We start from the raw sequence: 26,024 nt of genomic DNA, 5'->3' as shown, positions 1-26,024 counted from the left end.
CTTAAAAATAATGTGCCCGTTATTAAAAGAGTTCCGCGCGGCGCTAGGATCACAGTCGCTAATCACCTTTCAGGCCTTCTTACAAAATGTGTGGAAAATAATCAAATTGATGATTGGCATAACCTTTTCCTTTTCTCATTCAAAACACTTCATGCTAAAAAGGATAAGACAATTTCTTTAACACAAAAAATCAAAAACAATTGCGTTTCGATCACAACTCCACACATTTCTCGTCCTTCTGGATGTAGCTCATCTACTTTCAATAGAACTAAATTAATTGAAAGTAAAATTAGCGACGGCGATCTTAAAGGTGCCGCTCGTCTTCTTTTCACAAACGACGTGCTATCGCCAGATACTCCCGATACCCTCTCGGCCTTACGATCTAAACATCCCCCGGCTCCTTCAGTACCACACTTGTTTGCCCCACCTACAGCTGACCAGGCCTGCCTCCAAATCGAAGGCAAAGACGTTATTGACGCCATATTTTCTTTCAAAACCGGTTCGGCGGCCGGCCTGGATGGGATCTCACCCCAACATTTGAAAGATCTTATTTCTCATTCCGTGGGCGACGCAGGTGAGCAGCTTGTCTGTTCCCTTACTAAATTAATCAATTTTATGTTTTCAGGCAAAATTAACACTGATATCGTCCCCATTCTATATGGGGCAAACCTGATCGCCCTAACCAAAAAGGACGGAGGGGTGAGACCCATTGCGGTGGGGTCTACTTTACGTCGTCTGGCGTCAAAAATTGCGGTTAGACACGTTAGATCAAAATTACAATCCCTTTTTGAACCAATCCAGCTAGGTTTCGGCACGAAAGGTGGGTGCGAGGCAGCCGTCCATGCCCTAAGGACCTACCTTTCACTCGATGATTGTGAAATTGTTGTCAAAATTGACGTTAAAAATGCCTTTAATTCGGTCAGTAGAGACACCTTGCTGACAGAAGTTAAGGACAAAATTCCGGAACTATACAATTACCTTTTCTTTTGCTATTCAGACTCATCTAAATTAATGTACAAATCACATGAATTATCTTCTGAGGTTGGCTGTCAGCAGGGTGACCCTCTCGGGCCAGCAATTTTTAGTTTGGCTATAAATCCAATTATCAAAAATTTAAAATCAAAATTCAATGTGTGGTACTTAGATGACGGAACCCTAGGAGGTGACGTGAATACTGTGCTCTCTGATTTGTCGTTTATTAAGAGTAGTTTCGATAATATTGGTTTAGAACTGAACTTCAGTAAATGCGAACTCTTTATTCAAAAATCTTCCTGTACTTTGACCGACTTACAACCCAAATTTGATGATCTGACTCCCAATATCAAATCAGTAGACAAGTATTCTCTTTGCCTCCTGGGTTCTCCGATATTCGAAGAATCTTTTCCCGATTATATTTCTAACTCCATAACTAAATTCAAAAGTCACACCGATCGCTGACTCCAAATTAGCCCTCATTATGCTCTTGTGATTCTTAAATTCTGCCTTTTTGTCCCTAAATTTACGTATGTGCTCCGCTGTTGTCCTTTTTGGAAACATCCAAATTTATTGTCGCCTATAGATGATTTGATCAAAATTAGTTTAGAGACGATTCTAAACATTCAACTAAGTGAGCCTTCCTGGTCTCAAGCGTCCCTCCCTATTCGGTTTGGAGGTTTAGGAATTCGCAAAATTTCCAGTGTGGCTTCCCCAGCCTTTTTGGCGTCCACTCATAGCACGTCTGGTCTCATAGGAAATATCTTAAGGGCTTTGCCCACAAACTGTGAGATCGCGGGCTTTGAGGACGCCAAAAATGCTTTTAAAATTGCTTGCCCAGGCAAACAATTTCCAGACAACCCAAATTCACAAAGGAGTTGGGATAATGTTTACTGTGATTTAACCTACAATACTCTCCTAAACAACTGTATAGGTCCAGACCGCGCGAGGCTTTTGGCGATCGGAACCCGGTTACTGGCTACATGCCCATCCTTCGCCCAATACTGGTACTTTCTTGGATCCGGCCTCCCTTAGACTGGCGACTGGTTTGCGACTCGGGGTTTCGGTGTGTACGCCACACATATGCTCTTGTGGCACAGACGTGGACCGACTGGGACACCACGGATTATCTTGTCAAAAAAGTGCAGGCCGTTTTTCGAGGCACGCGTCGCTTAATGACATAATCCGTCGGTCTCTTGCCACCATCAATGTGCCTGCTCTTCTTGAGCCGACTGGCATTATCAGAGATGATGGCAGGAGGCCCGACGGGGTGTCTTTAGTTCCTTGGAGCTTGGGACGGATGCTGGTGTGGGATGCTACCTGTGTAGACACGCTGGCACCGTCCCACCTCCAACGGACTACTGTAAGAGCGGGCGGGGCGGCGGAAAGCGCCGAAATTCTAAAACGTAACAAATATAAGAGCCTCGGTAGAGAGTACCATTTTGTACCATTTGGAGTTGAAACTCTAGGTCCATGGGGTCCCAGCGCGCTTAAGTTGTTCGCAGAAATCGCGAAGCGTCTGGTTGACGTAACTGGTGACCGAAGAGCTGGCGGCTACCTCGCACAACGTATCAGTATTGCGATACAGCGGGGAAATGCCGCCAGCATCCTTGGTACAATGCCTCAGGGGCCTATTTTAGATTTAAGCTAGTTATTAATTTCGTTTAGTTGTACCACTGTATATATATTGTATGTAAATAAATGATTTATGCACATGGAGAAAAAATAAGGTTTATGTTATAATTCTCTTTACGACATTTATTTTTGACTGACAGTAAACAACAGTTGCGAGGTAACAACATGATAAATAAAGAAAAGTCTTGACAAACTAGATACATGCAACCTTCGCATTGTTGTATTCAGGCCTTAAAATTGTATAAATTTTATACTGACATCTGGTGACGTAGTTTGCACATTCGGAATAATTTTATTTCAATTTGACAGAAGTCCTACCGTATTTAAGATTAATAAGGTCTACTGGCCGTAAATTGTGTATGAAATTACAAGCAAATATCAGCCTCAAAGAATTAAGTATTGGATCCGTGATGTTCGAAGACAAAAGTCGTATGCTTATATTGCTTATTAAGGACTATGAACTCTTAAGTATTAGGAATAAAATAGAATTTACTAATGCTGTAACGTGTGTCGATCGCCGGCCGGCTACCTCATGATGTGTGTTTGACTGGACTCGAGGCCACGGACTGTCCGGCGGATATCTGTCGGCGCTGACTGGAATCGTCAGGCGGCCACACACGATCAGTTCGTGTAAGTCGTCAGGCCGAAAACTGACAGAAAACTGTTAGTGTGTGGCCTTTTGCGGTCAACTGACAGGCTGATATCGTCCGGCGGACTGGTAATCAGTGGGCCCCTTTAGACACTGCAAAAACGCAGTTTCATATCTATCTTAATTGTTTTTGGTTACCTACCAAAACACATTTCCAAACTAAATTCGCAATTTAACAGAATTTGTTTATTATTATAGAAATTACGTCATATTAAATAATTACTTTCAAATATAAAGAAGTTGTTGAAATTGGTTCATACGTATGAATTATTCCTGCAAAATCGACATACAGAGTGTTACTGCCCATGGGGCTTTAAATCCAGGGCTCGATTCTACTCGCTAAACTGAGGTACTTTTATTATGGCACCAACCCCGAAATCCCAATTTTTTTTTTACTTTTCCATACATTTTGGCTGAAGAGATGTCGTCGTTTTCTACGGAAAAGCCAAAAAAATCCCCGATTTTAGGGTTGGTCCCATAGTAAAAGTAGCTCAGTTTAGCGAGTAAAATCAAGATCTGGAATTAGCCCCATGGTCAGACATATACGGTAAACGGGTCACACTGAAAGTTTCTATAATGAGCCATTTAGAGATCACGCACAATGCACAGTGAAAGACAAGGTTTATTGTTTGTAAATATAACTCTCTGTGTCTATTTTTGAGGTACCATGTATCATGGTGTGATGTTGATTTTTAGAAGCGGTATTTTTGGGAGCGCAGGCAGGTGACCTAGTATAGCGGTAAGAGCGTATGACGAAACCGGACTAATTCCAACAAGGCCTAGTTGCCAAGCGGACCCAAGGCTCCCATGTATTCATAATTTAAACCCGAGAAAGGTTTCGTATTAGAATGTGTAAGTGTGAGAATGTGGAGAAATGAGTTGTGTGCTTAGTGATAAAAAGTTCCAAGAAAATTGCATATCAGCAGATTCAAAGAACCTTAGTTATCCAACTAATAGGCAAAAAAAAACCGGTATTCTAGTAATATATCATCATAACTGGGGACTATAGCCCAAGCCCTCTCGCGCTCGAGAGGAGGCCTGTCAGCAGTAGGACATATATAGGCTGAGATGATGATGATGATGATATCATCATAAATTTCAGTAAATACTACGTATTTTCTAAGGTTGGACAGGAAATAATCTTACCTTCAGGAGGGCCCACTATTTGTAATGCGTTACCCAAGATCGGTATCGTAGGAGGACCAGGGAGCTGATCGGAAATATGCAGCAATTGTTTGTTTTTAATCCGCCATCTTATCCAGTAAAGTGACACAACTGATAGCACGAGGGCGACGAACCAGATCATTCTGTAAACAGAAAAAATATTGACTAAACCGGCCAAATCCGTGTCGGCCTCATTTTTTTTTAATAGCCTATACTGTGTCCCTCTGCTGGGCAAAGGCCTCCCCTGTCTTTTGCCACTCGGACTCATTACGCAAAAAATATCAAAAATAAATTTAATAAATCACGTTTGTTATATGGGAGCCCCACATTTATTTTAATCTGTTTTTAGTATTTGTTGTTATAGCGGCAACAGAAATAGAAATACATCATCTGTGAAAATTTCAATGTCTAGCTCACACATTTATCACGGTTGAAAAGATACAGCCTGGTAACAGACATAGTGGAGTTTTAGTAATAGGGTCCCGTAACGGACAGAGGAGTCTTAGTAATAGGGTCCCGTGTTTACCCTTCGGGTACGGAACCCCGAAAGTTTTTATTGGAATAAATAAAAGGTGGGCAGATTTTCTTTAAACTGGTTTTTGTAGAAAATCTGCTTATTTATTTGCTTATTTAGTAGAAATAAGAATTGTAATATTTTAATTAGCTAGGCAGTAAATAATTATGTATATTATACTAACACTAGCCTCAAAATAAAATCTGTCACTGACAACTATATTATATTGATCCAAGTTGGTCGCATATAAATGAATTTATTTATCTAAGCATTTATTTAATTAAAATAATTCAATATAATATAATTATATCCGTATTTGCTAACTCACCTGTTAATACTTTCTCGTCGTAAAATTTGGTAACTATTTTTTAACTGGTTTGGTAACTGGTTTTTGGTAGCTATTATTATTTAAATGTTTTTAAAATCCGTACATATGCGAACTTGTTCGAGGTTGAACTTATAATAGATGACTACAGTAACTTTATAGAATTAGCATTTGCGAATCTGATATTTTGCAAACTTGTTTATGGGCCCGATTCGGATTTTGAAATATATATCTATTAGATATCTTTTAGACATCACCAAGATACGATAACGATATGTTTAAGATCTAACCTGTCAAATTTGACATTTGCGCGATTCTGGAGATACTCTTGAACGATTTCCACAGGATATGACTTAGAGATCAAATTCATATCTAATAGATATCTAACAAAATCTAACTTAAAAGTGACATTGATAGCCCGAATTGCGCTGCAAAAGAGAACTAGTTGATATCTAAACTATAACGTATCTAGAATGGATCTAGTACGTGTCGTCTCTTGTGAATATCTCGAAGTTCGAATACAGCAGTATGATGTTGACCTTCGTTTGAGGCCTCGAGCGCCGAACGCAACTTTCTCAAAAATCTAAAAAAGTCGTAGGATCGTACGTAAAGAGGGGAGGGGGGGAGACCCGGCTCCCCAGGTCCAATCTATGCTATATATTTTCATCCTAGCAACTAGGGCAAGTTATAATATCATTTTCATACGTATAATTCAGGGACGAAATATTATACCTACTTATTCATCTATCTAATCTTATACCTTTAACCGATTTATTCTTGTATATATATATATATATATACATCATCATCATCTCAGCCTATAATATGTCCCACTGCTGGGCACAGGTCTCCTCTCATGCGCGAGAGGGCTCGGGCTATAGTCCCCATATATATATATATATATATATATATATATATATATATATTTGAAATTTGGTATATGGCGGTTTTTGGGGCAGAAAAATCGATCTATCCATCAGGTCTCACCTCTGGGAAAACGCGCATTTTTGAGTTGTTATATGTTTTTCGAGCAAAGCCTCCCAGATAAATACTTTTTAAGCGTCAAATTATGTCAGTATTTTTTTTACTTTTTTTATTTTTGACTTTGGCCATAATTAATTATCTATGGAAATCGTCACAGATTCCAATCCGCTGCATATTCTTACAAAAAAATGTATGACTGCCTGCTTTGAATTGATACTTTATAGAATATCTGAGGCATAAATGAGCTTAAAATGTATTTTCTTTAAATTACTTAGTGCATATCGCAACAATGTAATTGTAAAGGCCAAATTGTCACAAATAAATACATGTCGGAGAATGACTGAAATGTGCCATCTTTCGCCTTCAAGAGGCGTTTTATCACGCAAACCTTGACAAATAGAGCAAACTAGGGTGTTACGTACACCTGAGTGGCGTTCGACACAGTTCCACCAAGACGTCATAGAGTGCGCTGTTAAAAACAATTGAAGTCCAGAAGAATTGAAGTTATGCTGTCAATCAATCTTGAGAGGGAGCAAGATGAGAACGATCGGGAGAAGATGACGTCTGTGGTGGTTCCAGGGTCTAATCCACTGGTTTGCGTAAGATAAGAACGTATCGCGTGCTGTGATTTGTAATAAGTTTTGTGCAGTAAAGATTGTGAGTCGAACATCGTATTTCATTGAAGGCCCTCGTCATCCACGATTGAAGGTTTTGATGTGCTGCCGATAGTATGATACGCCCACAATTCCCGACATACATAAACTTAATTTTCTTTCATTGTGCAATAATCAGTTATTTTGCATGAAAAGGTATAACAACTAATTAGAAAGTCAATTCCTCGTCCTTAAATTGTTGTTTGGTTTTTCTGTTTGTGTTGCTTGTTTTTAATTGTAATTTTTGTCTTTTTTTAGGGTTCCGTACCCAAAGGGTCAAACGTGACCCTATTACTAAGACTTCGCTGTCCGTCCGTCCGTCCGTCCGTCTGTCACCGGGCTGTATCTCACGAACCGTGATTTCTAGACAGTTGAAACTTTCACAGATGATGTATTTCTGTTGCCGCTATAACAACAAATACTAAAAACAGAATAAAATAAATATTTTTTTGTCTTTTTCAATAATGATAGTCTTACTTAAGTTGTAAGCAAGCATGCAAGTTAGATCCCTATCGAAAATGAGCGCTACGGCTTGCCGTGGCATCAAGCTGGGAAGGTGTCCTCTTTTCGTCCATTCAAATTCCTTTTCTCTGAATTATGTAAGCAACCATGATGAGACGTAAATAAATCTAATCTATTCTATTTTAAATTGTATAAAAATAGATATATCTCGCTCTAGTAAGAGCAGAGCAATTATGGACCCCGAGCCACGAACAGATATATATGACCATTCGATAGCTCGTATATTGGTTAACGGCTATGTATGAAGATCCCTCATGGACTCCGCCTGCTGACTCATGTCATGGACTGCGTCAGCTGGCACTCCGTTGGTGGGTTGAGGAATGGAAGCCACCGAAACATGTAAAAAATAAAATAAATGTCATCGCCTCCCGTTTAATAGTTTGTCAGAAGATAGTCTACACGTTATTATAAATAAAATAAAAACCTAAAAAAATAAGCGCTGTACCTTTTTATTATAGTACCTAATATCTAAATCATGAAACGTTGCATGTAGGATTTCATCAGACATTCAATAAGTGCCTTATGCGGATTTATGGACATATAATAGGTAAAGGTTAGGTGCGTATTTTTTACATGGTTAATGCAAGTAACTGACGGTCTTTCCACCGTTATACAATCGGCTGACAGTTTTTTTTAATAGCATCTCAACTATCATCTGGCCAAGTATCAATCGGGAGACGATGATTGATGATGATTTTAAGTTCTTTAAAGTTTCAGGTTACTATATAAAGTTGGATGGGAACGGTATCAATGAAACCAATAGACTTTATCAACCTCTTATAAAAACAATATTTTAATTTATTATCAAAATATGGATCAAAAAATGTGAATAAATGATTTGACATATTAATCATTTATTTACATACAATATATATCCTTGGTACAATGCCTCAGGGGCCTATTTTAGATTGAAGCTAGTTAATAATTTCGTTTAGTATAAATGATTTAAGTAAGTTAATTCAAAAAATTAAAAAACAATATAATAACATTTATAACATTTCTATCAGGGTACCTCTGTTGATTTTATTTTCGCAGAAGTTAGTAAATGTTTCAATATTTTTAATACGTGTTTTCGTACGTCAGAACGTCTACAAACTTGTGGTAAAGTCAACGGTAAAAATATGGGTGTAGACAACTTACTCAAAAATATGTCCCATAGTTCTTACTTCACTGACATAAGAGTTATGGGACATATTTTTGAGATTATTTGTACACCCATATTTTTACCGTTGACTGTACAAATCAGGAATTGATAATAAATATGAAAATCAGTGTCAAACACACGCCATATCTATGCAAAAAAGCTTTTGATTGGTAGCAACTTTCCTTTCCAATAGGCTGTTATCGGTTTACATATCCAGAATGAATTTCAACTGTAGGTAACATATGACAAGGTCTAAAATACAATGACAAAATTATGAGACATATGCTCTAATAACCATTAAACCTAGAGTAGTTTGCCTCGAACTGTAAAAACGCAAAAGATATCCGATAAAACTAGATTTATCGGATATCTTTTGCGTTCAGAATGAAATGGGGGCTAAGTTCAATGTCATATAAAACATGGTTATTTAATATTTATATATGTAGTCAATATTAATGTTGTTTTTAACGATCTATACAATATAGGGCTAGATTTATGATCTATTTATTTTGTTATTTAATATCTGCTTAAAAAAAATGATCTATACAATAAAATTATATTCACCTATAAAGAGAATTCATTTTAGTATACATAAGGTGGCCAGTTATTGAAACATTATACTATAATGAATTCTCTTTATAGGTGAATAGAATACATTTTTGGTTTTGGCAGTTAATAAAAGTGGCCATGCAGTTACTGGCGAATTACTTACTTGGTTGGCGCGGTGACCCAAAATGAGTCTTGGAAATGAATTAGAGCCTCACTAGATATAAAAGTAAAGATATGTGATGTTCCACTGCAAAAGGTACCTTATGGTGACTGGCGCCGCGATTCGGGAAATTAATTAGAGATTCACTAGATATGAAATAGTGAAGATATGTGACGTTCCACGGAAAAAAGGTACCGAATAGCGGTTGGCGCTTGCGGCGCTATGCGGTTTCTAATATCATTTTTGATGACCTATCCCTAGATACACGTATGGGTTTAATGAAAAAAAATTTTTTTTGAATTTCTGTTCTAAATATGGGGAACCCCCAAAATTTATTGTTTGTTTTCTATTTTTGTGTGAAAATCTTAATGCGGTTCACACACTGAATACATCTACTTACCAAGTTTCAACAGTATAGTTCTTATAGTTTCGGAATAAAGTGGCTGTGATATACACGGACAGACGGACAGACATGACGAATCTATAAGGGTTCCGTTTTTTGCCATTTGGCTACGGAACCCTAACTAGTCATTAAAAAGGTTGGCTAGGTACGTACCTACTAAGTCAGACTGGTCCCGATTTAATTGCAAGTATTATTAAGCCTCAATGCCTGATATAATAGCCAAGTGAACAATTTATTATTATTGTTACTTGTACGGTTATTTTATATGACGTACATATATCAATCACATCACAGTAAATTAGAAGTATAATATATCTTTGAACAAATATTTTTGCAATTAATTATAATATTCAACAGGAATAATAAATTTGAAGCTTTATGGTAACATTCCATTTCTGACCGCATCTGCACTACTGGTACTGAACGCGTCGGTGTTATTGTTAATTTCCATAGTAAAATGAACAGCAGTATAGCTGTCGTTGGAAATGGACTGTCACCTTTAGTCTTGTAGTGATGAGTACCTGGGTAATTCTTATTCTTATGCATTTTTTGTGTTGCATGTAAGAATAACATATATGTATTTTTAAGAAAATAAGTAAATTCTATATCAATCTACCTCTAGTTTTCCAAAATCTGTCACCACCACGGACTTTTGAGTCCACGTTCGTGACACATAGACTCGCGGTCGTGAAATTCATAATTCGTTTGATTATGTTATAGGCACAAGCACTCTTCAGAAATGGATTTTTATTAGCTACAGATCATTAACTATTATTGCCCGACTGCCAAAGCCAAAAAAAGGGTTTCGCTTATATGTATGTATGATGTGTATCGAATTCTTTGTCACGCTCTACAGCCTTTATAATTTGACAGATTTCAACGTATGAGCTGTTATTAGGTTTGTCGTAGTCATAGGAGTCCTACTAGTAGTAAGTTAATACTTAAAATTATTATACCGGGTGTGGCCTGTAACACGAGCAAATAATTAAAACATAGATTGTACTCCTTAAACGGTGACACTTTAGTTCAACAACTTTTAAAAATTGTGAAGTATTTAGAGTACCTATTTTTCATAGAAAATAAATATTATCTTCAATGGATGCCATCGCTACGCCATATAATTGTGATTGACGTTGCTTGTCACGTCTTAAACATAACAAACTTCGCAATACATTGCGCCTTAGAATAAATTTTAAAGTGTATGAAAAATCAAACCACAAGTTATTTTTAAAAGTCGCTGAAGAAATGTTGGGAAGTAACAGCCTACAGTTTAATTTTTTGCTCATATTACAGGCCACACATGGTATAAATCAAAATAGTCGAGTTGGCCGCCAAAATACCGAAATGTCACGACTGAGGGAAATGTCACACTTTGTCACAACCGTGTTTATGTACTAATTTTATTTACCTTGTCTGAGGGTTTTAAGCTTCACCATATGCATCAAAAAATTTCATTTTTGTATGTACTTTTGATATAATAATATGTAACAATATGTGAAAAATATTTCCAAAAAAACTTTCTGGACATTATTTAAGAATCACCCACCTGTTTTGTTTAATGGACGCTTAAATGTGAATTTGAAAAATGTATGTCAGTATAAAAAACTCGTAGTTTATAAATTATTTGTAAATATTCAGAGTTAGACACCCTTCTGCCTGCTCGCACGCTTGCTTGCGCTGCTTATGACTATAAATCCTATACTTTTAATGACTTATAATTACTTTACCACTTGTTTTTAACACGGGTAAATCGTAAAACCAGCCAGTAGGTACCCCTCAATTATATTGTAAACTTTGTTGCGGTATATTATGCAGTAAACTGGGTTTACCTATATCCTAAGTACAGTCACCTGCAATAATATGTAACACAACGAAGCTCTGAAAAATATCTGATACGATTTTATTGTAGAGCCATAAGAGCGTGTCACATATTTTGGCGGCCTTCAAGGAACATAATGGAAGACCAGCGTCGAGATCCTTAGATGGTATCTTGACATTACGCTGAGTGGAGACCTTTTCAGTGACGTTTAATAATAAATTAGTTCTGTTGTCTCATGTAATACCTAAATTTAAGCGTTTTCTGAATAAATTTCTTCTAATGTGACATGCCACGGGATAAGGTAACTTATGGGGGCTGTCGCTTACGTCGCATATATATAAATATATAAATATTGGGGACATCTTACACAGATCAACCTAGCCCCAAACTAAGCAAAGCTTGTACTATGGGTGCTAGGCGACGATATACATACTTACATAGATAAATACATACTTATATACATAGAAAACACCCATGACTCAGGAACAAATATTAATGTTCATCACACAAATAAATGCCCTTACTGGGATTCGAACCCAGGACCATCGGCTTCGCAGGCAGGGTCACTACCCACTAGGCCAGACCGGTCGTATATAACACCGCAATAGTATTGGAGCGGCGCTGATAATACGACATAAGGTACCATTACCAGTGAAACGTCACATATTATTGCAGGTGACTGTACAAATATATGATTATAACAACTACTGCCAATCTTCGTATAAGGGTGCATGCCTTATTATTGTTCTAGGTGACGCTATGCAATTTGGAGAAATACTTATATATTTACCCAAAAAATTACAACCGGAGCTCTATTTTCTTTAACTGTCTGTCAATTTCATGAACCATGGCCCTTCAGCGAAGGACCAGTTTTACACATGCAAATATTAATCATGCATTTGTACACAATTATGTGTAGTCCTTTCACTTCGCATAAAATACATGATTTATCTGAGTTTTCATACAGTACATTCGTCAATGGGGGAGAAAACTCATTTATTGTAAAATAAGTGTTATAAAATGAATACAAAACTAAAATTAACTATGTAAATTGTTGGTAAGAAGCTTACTCCGTCCCGCTCACCCAACTCCCCTTTTGCCTATACGGAGGAAAATGAAATAGTCACGTGATTTTTCGTAAACTTGCTCTTCTTACTTTCGTAAACTAAATAAAACCCAATTCCCATTATTCATTTGAGCTTAAACTTCACATAAGTACATAATTATGTAAGTTGGGTATCAATGCAATATTTGGTAGGTACCTTCGAGCTGATCTGATGATGGACACAGGAGGTGGCCATAGAAACTGTGTCATAAAACAACGTCATCTTGATTAGATCTTCAAGCGTTGCGTCTTTTTATTTTACGGGATTCGAGTAATTTGCGGATGACGAGTGAGTACGCGTATATTGAAAAGTGTGGCTTCTTCTAAACACACAAGTCTCTCCATTTTGACAAGGTATCGTAATACTAACTAATATAATAATAATACTAATTATAATAATACTAATTTCCGAAGTTTTTTTTTTTCACTGCACCCACATTCGAGAATTTCTGTTTTGCCCTATGGTTGACAGGTAGAGAATGCCTTAAGGCATTAAGTCCGCCATATGTACTTATTTTTTTTTATTGTGCAATAAATTTTAACTGAAATATATGGATTATAAAACGGAGTTGTTAATGCGTTTTAGTAGTAGTAGTAGTAGTAATCACTTTATTGTACACAACACAGGTTTACAAAAATAAATTACAGTAATGGAAGTACAAAGGCGAACTTATCCCTATAAGGGTTTTCGTGAAATTTGTGACGTGCCACGGGAAAAGTTATCTTATGGCGGCTGTCGCTTAGATCACATATAGCACCGCAATAGTATTGGAGCGGCGTTAATAATAGCGTAAGCGCCAACCACCATAGTTGGGTAACTATGGTGGTTGGCGCTTACGCTTGAGCTTACGTGTGACGTCACATTTTATGAAAGCTTTCACTGGTGATATCTGGTTTGGTGCAACACGAGAGAATGGTAAAATTAAAATTCCCCAGAATAAATATGGATGTAACAATATCATTACTTCAAAGAAAACACACTATTCCATTACAAACTCATAAAACAATGGACATAGATGGCCGATTAATAGAAAAATTGGGACATTAGACTCCTCACTGCCAGTAAAAACAAATTTTTAGTAGCTTATTAAATTGTACCTCTGTGTCCTAGATACTGATGGGGAAAGTTTTATTGCACCACTCGTCGCTTCGATGCACACCTCAACGCATTTTGGAGCGACTGGTGAAGCATGCACCAAAACATGATCCGTAAAACAAATAAAAACACTTGTTTTCGCTTTAAGTAATAAATATACACTTTTCTGACATATTGGGAAACGGATAAAACTATAAATACCTGAAACCTAATTTTATGCAACTAAAATAATGACGAAACAAGAGAGTTGAATGATGCATCATTCAACGGAAGATTACGTAGACCCCGTTATGGCTTAGGGCGAGGGCGCGGCGGTCATTAAAACCGGATCACCAAAGTGTATAATAGCATTATGTTAATATTGCAAGCTAAGGGTCATTGACATAAATGCATTAATAAAACAAAACTATATGTGACATGCCACGGAAAAGGTACCTTATGGCGGCTGTCGCTTACGTCGCATATAGCACCGCAATAGTATTGGAGCGGCGTTAATAATTGCGTAAGCGCCGTCCGCCATATGACCCTTGACGTCACATACTTATATAAACTATACGTGTTCGTTGAACCTTAATGATAGCCAGCGTGATCATCTCATAATATTCCGCAACTTCAACTCAGCACGAAAAATTTAAATAATGTCCTCCATCTTTTATGTAGTGCATAATATATTTATTCGTTTATCTTTCACTTATTTACATTAGGTATAATGGCTCCTCTACACGATGGGCCAACACCGGCCACTCCAAGGGACGCAGCCATGCGGTAGAATGAGATCGCAATATCATTTGCTCCCTATAACGCATAAATGCGTCCCTTGGAGTGGCCGGCCGTTGGCCTATCTTGTAGAGGAGCCATAAGAGCTAGTTGCTATAGTTGTCCTAAGCTCGGCGTCAAACAGCCGGCGAGACGTCATTTAACCGAAGTGCTGCGTGCAAAGTTTTATACGGAGCACTAATAAACATTGTTGAGTTTCAGACAATAATGGCGTGGACCAGTATAGCCGCACTAGGAATGGTGATGGCGGCAATGCTGCTGTGGCTGAGGCGGCGCGAGCGCAACCGGGGCCGCGGCGGCTGAAGACCTGAGGGCTTACCGCGAACCACGTTCGACGTATTGCCTCTCTGTCGCCCTTGTAAATTTGTACGTAAGTGTGACAGGGAGAACACACTTCGAACGTGGTTCGCGGTAGGCCCTCTGAAGTTGACGGCATGCGTGCCCGGCCCGCCGGCGCTGCCGCTGCTCGGCAATGCCTTACTCTACATGGCTAAACCTAATGGTAACATTCCATTTCTGACCGCAGGTGCACTACTAGTACGAAACGCGTCAGAGTTATTGTCAATTTCCATAGTAAAATGAATGGTAGTGCTGCTGTCGTTGGAAATGGACTGTGTCGCCTTAATGGTAATTCGTTTATAAACCAGTTTATAATTCTATTTAACGTCGTTTTTATGCCACGAGTACACCAGAATGTAAGTACCTATCATGTTTATCTGCAAAGAACTTAGAAGACATAACCAAACGGAGTGGCCATTAACAGGGCGTTCGCCACTGTCGAAAATAGATGGCCATTGTTGGCCAATGGTCATACACATTGTATGGACTGACGTTTATCTGACATGGCTATCTGACGTTGCGTATACACTTGACGTGCTCCTCCCCCGCGAAAATCGGCAGATTGTTTTGTACCGAAAATTACAGAAAAGGTGTCTCCGTTTGGTTATATCCTCTAAGATGAAGAAGGAAAAACGCCATCACTGATCTCAGACATTACATTGCGACATTTTTCTCCACGACACTATAAAGTCGAGGTCAATTCACCCATTATAAACGTGCTAAGCATAATAACATGTTTATAAAACGGAGCCTAATAACTATCACGTTTGTTATGCGTCACGTATACCTATATTTCAAAGTTTTGTAAAAAGCCGAAGTCGTGAGATAAATATTTAAAAGCTTAATTTATTAAATCTCACGGAGAGGTAAACAAAAAGCGCGGGTGGCCTAGCGGTAAGAGCGTGCGAGTTTCAATCCGGAGGTCGTGGGTTCAAACCCGGCTCGTACCAATGAGTTTTTCGGAACTTATGTACGATTAGTACGAACTATCATTGAAGCTTTTCGGTGAAGGGAAAAATCGTGAGGAAACCGGACTAATCCCAATAAGGTCCAGTTTCCCCTTTGCGTTGGAAGGTCAGATGGCAGTCGCTTTTGTAAAAACGAGTTCTTACGTCAATTCTTGGGATTAATTAACAAGCGGACCTCAGGCTCCCATGAGCCGTGGTAAAATGCCGGGATAACGCGATGAAGAAGAAGAAAAGGTAAAGAGGTCAACAATTTAGATGCTTGAAATATTTTATCACTGATAAATTATCAGATCGAAATGATACATTATATTCTTAAAGGACAGTGCCGAGTTTGGCGTAAGATTCAAGAAGCATGCCATATGTGACGTTATCTGTGAAAATGGACCTTATTGTCGCTGGCGCTTACGGCATTGGTACCTAACTAATGCTCCGATAGAAATACAAATGTCGCGCCACAGAATAAATAATAGTACTACCGTACAGAAAGGAAGCTTCCTACAGAACCGAAGTGCGCTTCAGGGTCGAATCATGCTGGCCCTTTCTAATATATAACACTATCCCTTTCGGCTATTTAGGGTTGTCAAAAATCAAGTGATTATCTTATCTGTGGTCGTGCACGCAAAAGGAAGTCAAGTGGTGCCAACCCTAATAATTGCTCGGAGCAATGCTGAGCCGAGCGGAGCCGAGTTTGACCGATCTCAGGAGTTTCGCACCCCTGGGGCCTATTTCTCGTACGTTACAAGTCTTGTAATACAAGTGTGTATCTATGGTAACGCTTGTATTTCAATATTTTTTACAAGTTTCCGTTTCACGTAAATGTCTAATTGTTACAAGAGCGGGGATAAAAGAGTTTTCACAAGTGTTGTTGTTTCACAAGTTGTCAAACACTAGTAGATATTATATACTAAAATAGTAATTTCGTTTCTCAAAAGCTGTACTTTATACTTGTAACTTGTGACTTATCACGAAATAATGAGGAGTCTCTATAAACTGCTAATATGCATTTTTGGTAAAAATCGATTAATAAATAAATGAAGATATTGCATTTTTAAGATCTCAAACGTGTAAGTTTTGAATGCACTTCGTTAAAAACAGTAATATTATTTAAATTTAGCTTTTATTCTCCAAAAAAAAACAGTAAACTCATTCCTATGAAATTATTATCATTGGGAAAGAACCAGTAAATGACCCATAACATAATAATTTTGTAACGAATTCACCCGTATTATAAAAAAAAACTGACCCACCCTGAAGCTTGTAAACATTCATAGAGTGACTGACGAAACTGAGTTTGATTTTACACTTGTAATTGATAATTTTGAGAAACGCTTTTCATTACTACTTGTATTATTATACGCTTGTATATTCCAACAACACAAGTCAGCCATTTTGTTGAGGAAGAGTTGATGAGATTGATTGTCACTTAAATTCAATAAAGTGTCGTATATTTTCATTTTGGCACAAGAAATATATATAATAAAATTTATGTATTGACCAAGGCGTTAGCTTAGCATATTTTATTTTCCTCTTATTAAGATTATGATGCATAACAGTGACATTGACATTAAGATAACATTTATAATGCATTTCCTTTTTGCATAGTAAACAAACCTATTTTCTAACTTTATACAGCCGCCTTGTGGCACTTGTAGTAATCATTTCTACGAGAAACAGAATTAAAACACACTTGTACCATGAAATTTTAAATGTAAGCTTGTAGACTTGTGAACTTGTAACGTACGAGAAATAGGCCCCTGGTCGCGCGACGCTGTGCGGCATAAGCGCCATCGACAATAAGGTCCCTTTTCGTAGATAATGCCATATATAAGCTTAGAAGATTGTAGCTTATAGCTACAATAACTTAAAACATCCTTTTGTTGCTGTATATAACGTAATCCAACGGACTTGTTTTAATGACGCAAAGCAAAATAAATGTATGAAAACCGAGAATCAAATAGTTAGACTTTGCACTTATGCAAGTGCACTTTGGGTTCTTGTAAGTGTTATAATGTGCCATCTACTACGTCAATTATATCTCATGTTTGTTAAATACTGCCGTATTCGAACTTCAAGATATTCACAAGAGACGACACGTACTCGACCCATTCTAGATACGTTATAGTTTAGATATCAACTAGTTCTCTTTTGCAGCGCAATTCGGGCAACCAAAGTCACTTTTACGTTAGATAGCGTAAGATATCTATTAGATGTGAATTGGATCTCTAAGTCATACTCATATCCTGTGGAAATCGTTCAAGAGTATCTCCAGAATAGCGCAAATGTCAAATTTGACAGGTTAGATCTTAAACATATCGTTATCGTATCTTAGTGATGTCTAAAAGATATCTAATAGATGTCTATTTCAAAATCCGAATCGAGCCCATAGCAATTTAAGTTGTCAGTATTTAAACATGAACTTGATGGTATGAAAATTATAATTGGAGGTAGTAGTACTTAAATACTGATGTAAAAAAGCTTCCAGGGCAGTCCCGTTTCCCCTGCACGGAAAAATGCACGGAAAGCCCACTGATTAACAGTCCGCCGGACGGTATCGGCCTGTCAGTTGTACGGAACTGTCAAAATTTTGTTCTAATCGACAGGCCGATACCGTCCGGCGGACTGTAATTCAGTGGGTCTCTTTAGAACAAAATTTTTACAGTTCCGAACAACTGACAGGCCCCGATACCGTCTGGCGGACTGTTAATCAGTGGGTCCCTTATACATACGTTTGGGCTGCAAATAGTTGCATGTGGGGTGGGGTAAACACGTTGACTGATTAGATCTATCTCATAATCTATTATATAGGGTAAAGCTGGCGGGATACCGCTCTGGACCGATCAAAGTGGCGTGCTCTTGTGTTGGAGGCGAACGGCGCGATTCGGGAAATGAATTAGAGATTAACTAGATACGATATAGTAAAGTTATGTGAGGTCCCACGGGTAAAGGTACCTTATGGCGGTTGGCGCTTACGCTATTATTAATGCCGCTCCAATATTATTGCGGCGCTATGCGACGTAAGCGCCAGCCGCTATTCGGTACCTTTTTCCGTGGAACGTCACATATCTTCACTATTTCATATCTAGTGAATCTCTAATTAATTTCCCGAATCGCGGCGCCAGTCACCATAAGGTACCTTTTGCAGTGGAACATCACATATCTTTACTTTCATATCTAGTGAGGCTCTAATTCATTTCCAAGACTCATTTTGGGTCACCGCGCCAACCAAGTAAGTAATTCGCCAGTAACTGCATGGCCACTTTTAGTAACTGCCAAAACCAAAAATGTATTCTATTCACCTATAAAGAGAATTCATTATAGTATAATGTTTCAATAACTGGCCACCTTATGTATACTATAATGAATTATCTTTATAGGTGAATATAATTGTATAGATCAAATTTATTAAAACAGATATTAAATAACAAAATAAATAGATCATATTAAATCTAGCCCTATATTGTAAAGATCGTTAAAAACAACATTAATATTGACTACAATGACATATATAAATATTAAATAACCATGTTTTTACATGGCATTGAACTTAGCCCCCATTTCATTCTGGTTACGTTAGTTGAGTAAGTTTTAATAAAACTAGATTTATCGGATATCTTTTGCGTTTTTACAGTTCGAGGCGAACTACTCTAGGTTTAATGGTTATTAGAGCATATGTCTCATAATTTTGTCATTGTATTTTAGACCTTGTCATATGTTACCTACAGTTGAAATTCATTCTGGATATGTAAACCGATAACAGCCTATTGGAAAGGAAATTTGCTACCAATCAAAAGCTTTTTTGCATAGATATGGCGTGTGTTTGACACTGATTTTCATATTTATTATCAATTCCTGATTTGTACAGTCAACGGTAAAAATATGGGTATACAAATCATCTCAAAAATATGTCCCATAACTCTTATATCAGTGAAGTAAGAACTATGGGACATATTTTTGAGTAAGTTGTCTATAGAGATGCAACGGATAGTTGTTTGGCCGGATACCGGATACCGGATATTCGGACTGATCGTCGGCCGGATATCCGGTATCCGGCCGGCGAAATTATACCTACATTTCGGTTTTTCAGGTGCGCATTGTGCAGGCTTTGATCTGTTTCGTAGTGAAAGTTCGCGTGGACTCATTTCTAGGTTCGACAATGAGTGCGCGTGCAATAGTGGAATGTTTAAAATGTTTTAAAATAATAAACGAGTACGATTATGACCATGACGGTTTCTTAAATCCAATTTGTTGACTCCAAAATCAAGCAAAATTACTATCCGGTATCCGGCCGGATATTAAATAGTGGGCCGGATAGGCCGGATACCGGATAGTAACCGGATATGCGGTGCATCTCTAGTTGTCTACACCCATATTTTTACCGTTGACTGTACCACAAGTTTGTAGACGTTCTGACGTACGTAAATAAAATCAACAGAGGTAAGTTACCCTGATAGAAATGTTATAAATGTTATTATATTGTTTTTTTTTAACTTTTTGAATTAACTTACTTAAATTATTTATACTAAACGAAATTATTAACTAGCTTCAATCTAAAATAGGCCCCTGAGGCATTGTACCAAGGATATATATTGTATGTAAATAAATGATTAATATGTCAAATCATTTATTCACATTTTTTGATCCATATTTTGATAATAAATTAAAATATTGTTTTTATAAGACATTGATAAAGTCTATTGGTTTCATTGATACCGTTCCCATCCAACTTTATATAGTAACCTGAAACTTTAAAGAACTTAAAATCATCATCAATCATCGTCTCCCGATTGATACTTGGCCAGATGATAGTTGAGATGCTATTAAAAAAAACCGTCAGCCGGTTGTATAACGGTGTAAAGACCGTCAGTTACTTGCATTAACCATGTAAAAAATACGCACCTAACATTTACCTATTATATGTCCATAAATCCGCATAAGGCACTTATTGAATGTCTGATGAAATCCTACATGCAACGTTTCATGATTTAGATATTACTATAATAATAAAAAATAAGTTCAAATACTAAAACCCGACTACTGCAAATCGCGCTCTAAAAAGTATGAAACAAGATAGAATTCTTATCTAAAATTATCAAGCAGGAAATATTATAAATGTTACCATTTCTTTATATAAAAATACAACGTAATATAATTTACAGATTTTTTATATATTTACAGACATTCAGAGGATCGCCGTGGTCGTATGCCACATTACTTTTAAGTTTATAATCGTGGCATACGACCACGGCGATCCTCTGAATCTCTGTAAATATATAAAAAAATCAGTAAATTATATTACGTTGTATTTGTATACAAATACAAATAATTTATTGAGAAAAGTATGGTACAATGATTGTTCTTAAAGACTAAGAATTTACATAGAGACACGTGGTTTACAGATGCCTGAACTAGGATTCCCTGTGTTTCAGGCAGCGAAGGACAATATTAAATTTATTTATTTTTAATTATTCACTTAATTATGAACTATATTTATTACACAAAACAACTGTATATCACCTTAACAAAGAAGTAGGTTCTTAGGTATTAAAAAACTCTGAACAGAATTAGGTAATCATTTTACGACTATTAGTAGGTTCTCTGTATCATCGTACGTAATTTTTTGAAGGGCGCGTCGTAGTGTGTTCTTACAACACGCATAGCTTTGTGGGTATAAGTCTAGTATTGCATTTAGCCTGTTGTACAAAAATGGGCCCAAAAAGACAAAAAATCTAGATGAAAAAATGTGTTTTCTTTGTACTGTTTGGATACATATAATATCTTTGCGCCTTTTATATCTATATTCAGAGTTGAAAGGAGTTCTGGCGTGCTGCTTTAGTGTTGTGCTTAATATATATAATTGACGAACTGTTAGTACTTCACATGATTTATAAAGGAGGTCAGTAGGGTATAAGAAGGGCCGGGAGGTAGCTACCTTTAGTAAGGCTCTCTGGGCTCTTTCTAGGGTTAGGAGTGTAGTTTTCGCTGTGCCACCCCAGGAAGAAATGCAGTAAGTTAGTATCGATTGACATAGTGCAAAATATACTTGCTTGATTAAATTTGGGTCAGCGATTGAACGAAGTTTTTTGAAAACAAACATTAACTTTCGAACTCTATTGCACAATGTTTCAATGTGATTTTTGAAGGAGAGGGTTTCATCTGTCATGACTCCCAAATACTTAATTTTGTCAGTACTAGCTAGAGATTGACATGAACAGAGATTATTCGATTTTTCCTTACAGTTATGTGCGTAAAGTTTGATGTTATGTGCGTCCGGCTCTGTTTTCCGCATGGAAAATCTTATAAACTTCGTTTTGTCAGAATTCAGTGTTAGTAGGTGAAGTTTAAGCCAGTTAGTTACAGCATTAAATCCGCGTTGTGCGTACTCGTAGACCTCGTTTATTGACTTTGCGGAAAAAAGTAGGGCAGTGTCATCTGCATAGGAAATGATTTTGCCACTATCTATTTTTAGATTGCATAGGTCATTAATATAAATTAAAAATAAGGTCGAGGCCAATACGCTGCCTTGCGGCAAGCCAAAAGCTGTATTTTCTAAATCGGAACTGATAGTGTTATCTATTTTTACGCATTGAGTACGTCCGTCTAGGTAGCTCGCGATTAATTTGAGCTGTGTTCCTCTAATACCTAGTGCTTCAAGTTTGTGCAGTAAAGTGGAAGTAGAAACAGTGTCAAAAGCTTTTGCGAGGTCCAAGAAGATTCCAATTGTCTTGTTTCCCTTGTCTAATTCCTGAACTAAATAGTCAGTCAATTCGTGTACAGCATCTGCGGTTGATAACTTTGGCCTAAAACCAAACTGTGTCTTTGCCAATAATGCATGCTTCTCCAGATATTGTATAAGTCTATTATTAATAATATTTTCTAGGATTTTTGAGATTGCTGGTAACAGAGAAATCGGTCTATAATTTGTTACTTCAGCTTTGCTACCATATTTATAGATAGGGATTACAATGGATTTCTTCAGACATTTCGGGAATATTCCTTCAGAGATGCACTTTTGAAAAATGTGTATTAGCGGTGGAACCAGGATGTGTCTGAAGGTCTTTATTATTTTGTTCGAGATGATATCCCAACCAGCCGCGGAATCTTCTTTTAAGGTCATGATAATTCTTTCAACCTCAGCTTCATCCGTATTAAGTAACACAAATGATTTGGAAGATTTGTTTGTTTCGGATAGTATTCTTAAAAGGGGTGACGACGAATCGCCCTGAAGTCCCGGGACCTTTTCAGCCAGGTTTTTGCCTATGTTAACGAAAAACTCATTTGTGTTATTTGCAGCCAACAATTTGGACGGACCTACTTGCAACAAACTTGCAGATGACTCACGTTGCTTTGCTGTGTGTGTTACGTTTCTAAGATATTTCCATACTAATTTACTGTTTTTTCCAGCAGTTTCCAGCTGTGTTTTGTCGTAGTGTGTTTTAACGTTTTTCAGTAAGTTGTTACAAAAATTACGATATCTTTTATACGACAATTGCAATATAAGATTGTCTGGGTTCGCTTTAGCTTTTAAGTGTAGTTTATCCCTGTGTCTCATAGATCGAAGTAATCCCGGGGTAATCCATGGTTTTTTGTTATAATTCTTGCTATTAAGACGTGTCTTATTGGTGTTAAGTAAGATTGCTTGTTGGACATTTTTAATCAAGTACAGCATACTATTTTCTGCATCAGCATAATTATAAACTGGGCCTAAGTCAATATTGCGTAAATCATCTCCAAGTTTGTTAATATTTAATTTATTGACAAATTGCGTGCGCGTGCATGTATTACGTGATTTACGATAGAGGGTTAGTAGGGCAGCTCTGTGGTCGGTCACTGTAGAGTTAGTAACAAGTGCTAATGCCTAAAAATTTGATTTTACCATAATATGATCTAGGCATGACCCGCTTTGGTGTGTAGGAAGCGTGTGTGCTGGGAGTAAGCCGTGGAAAGAACATAGGTTAAGGTAGCTTTGGGCTGTCAAAGACGTTTCGCTGCTTTCAGGTAGAATGTTAATATTAATATCTCCTATCAATACTATATTTTTAAAGGATGATAATTGACTTAAATTTTCATCTAGGGATTTGATAAAATTACTAATATCTCTAAAGGAAGGGGGTCTATAAAGGGCTAGTATTGCCGTATCTGATCCGATTTTAATTAAGAGCCGATTACAATCTAGTATATGGGGTCCGACAACTGTGATATTTAAATTATTTTTTACATAAACTACAACCCCGTCATTTTGGTTATAATTAGATATAGTGCTATACGAACTGTAGCCGAGCATATTTGGGAGATTGGTATGGGTACCAATCCAACATTCAGTCAAGACAATGATATCACAAGTAATATCCAGTCTTTGTTGAAACACATTAAAATTATCAAAATTTTTAGAAATGCTGCGTATGTTTTGTGTTAGAATTGATAAAGGACTTCGACAGAGTCGAATATGTTGTTTACATGTTTCGACATCGCATGCTTTGGACTCTGATACAGAGAAACTATCTAGCTCAGAGAATATGCTATTATTCATAGGTAGTTAAACTAAAGAAAACAAGAAGTGCTATAAAAATATGTGAAAAGTTGGCGCTCCTAGGCGCCATCATAATCTATGGAGTTTAAATACCTTTTTTCGGCCATTTGTCTAGCTGGGCATGCAGCGTCACCTGTTTGGTGGTTGCATTGTTTTTTGTAGTGCGAGCATGTTGCACATTTTGGGGCTTCGTCCTTTTTTGTGCATTCCTTGAATGAGTGACCCGCTTCGCCGCAGTGGCCGCAGATGTTAGTATCCATTTTGCAGGTCTTCGCTGCATGATTGTAAAGCTGACATTTGAAGCACCGCTTAACCAAGGTGAAATCCCTAACATGGCACGATGACCAATTCACAAAAACTCTGTCGTTCGTAATTAGGGCCTTGCGTATTACTCCAGAAACTTCAATTATATAATTACAGGTCTCGGCGTCCTTTTTTCCGGATTTGTGACTTAGCTTAGTGGAAGCCATAAATTTTTCGAGCGACCAATCTTGTAATTTATCGGCTAAGTTTTGATGGTATATGCACTTCAGGACTTCAGGTTCTTGCATGTCCGCGGGCACTCCGATAACTACAATTCTGGGCTTGCGTTTTTGTGGCTCGTCAATATATAAAACAGTGGTAACATTTATAATATTTCCTGCTTGATAATTTTAGATAAGAAACCTATATATATTGCTATCTAGTTTCATACTTTTTAGAGCGCGATTTGCAGTAGTCGGGTTTTAGTTTTTGAACTTATTTTTTATTTAATTAATGTTGGGGTCATGATTTCGTTACTAACTTTTTGAAGTCACTTTATATTACTTTTGCGAGGGCGTCCTCAGTACAGAAATGCACGCAGAGCGCCGCCTATATCGGGCTACGCCCGACTCCTTTAGCGCCTATGAGGGCGCCGATAGCGGCCGTCTTTGGAACGCGTACGTCGGGCTACGCCCGACTCTTTTAGTATGAGGGCGCCGAAGGCGCCCGGCTTTGGAATGCGTATGTCGGGCTACGCCCGATTCTTTTAGTATGAGGGCGCCGAAGGCACCCGGCTTTGGAACACGTATGTCGGGCTACGCCCGACTCTTTTAGTTTGAGGACGCTAAAGGCGCCCGGCTTTAGAACGCGTACGTCGGGCTACTCCCGACACTTTTAGTATGGGGGCGCCGAAGGTGCCTGGCTTTGCATCGCGTACGTCGGGCTCCGCCCGACTCATTTAGTATAAGGGCGCCGAAGGCGCCCGGCTTTGGAACGCGTACGTCGGGCTACGCCCGACACTTTTATTATGAGCCCGGCTTTGCAACGCGTACGTCGGGCTCCGCCCGACTCTTTTAGTATGAGGGCGCTAAAGGCGCCCGGCTTTTGAACGCGTACGTCGAGCTACGCCCGACTCTTTTAGTATGAGGGCGCCGAAGGCTCCCGGCTTTGGAATGCGTATGTCGGGCTACGCCCGATTCTTTTAGTATGAGGGCGCCGAAGGCACCCGGCTTCGGAACGCGTATGTCGGGCTACACCCGACTCTTTTAGTATGGGGGCGCTAAAGGCGCCCGGCTTTGGAACGCGTATGTCGGGCTACGCCCGACTCTTGTAGTATGAGGGCGCCGAAGGCTCCCGGCTTTGGAATGCGTATGTCGGGCTACGCCCGATTCTTTTAGTATGAGGGCGCCGAAGGCGCCCGGCTTTGGAACGCGTATGTCGGGCTACGCCCGACTCATTTAGTATGAGGACGCTAAA

At 38.1% G+C, this 26,024-nt stretch overlaps 1 protein-coding gene across 1 annotated transcript in view; it reads right to left on the bottom strand.

Moving 5' to 3' along the window:
• Window positions 1-26,024, bottom strand: part of LOC134674530 (cytochrome P450 4g15-like) — an 80,229-nt gene that overhangs the window by 11,950 nt on the left and 42,255 nt on the right. Inside the window, exon 2 of the mRNA XM_063532630.1 lies at window positions 4,403-4,563. Coding sequence (XP_063388700.1) covers window positions 4,403-4,562 — 160 coding nt within the window. The 5' untranslated portion in view covers window position 4,563. The remainder of the gene's footprint in view (window positions 1-4,402; window positions 4,564-26,024) is intronic.

The sequence above is a fragment of the Cydia fagiglandana genome, chromosome 20, assembly GCF_963556715.1.
Source record: "Cydia fagiglandana chromosome 20, ilCydFagi1.1, whole genome shotgun sequence".
NCBI lineage: Eukaryota > Metazoa > Arthropoda > Insecta > Lepidoptera > Tortricidae > Cydia > Cydia fagiglandana.
The sequence above is the reverse complement of the archived record's forward strand: the minus strand, read 5'-3'. Positions and strand labels throughout refer to the sequence as shown.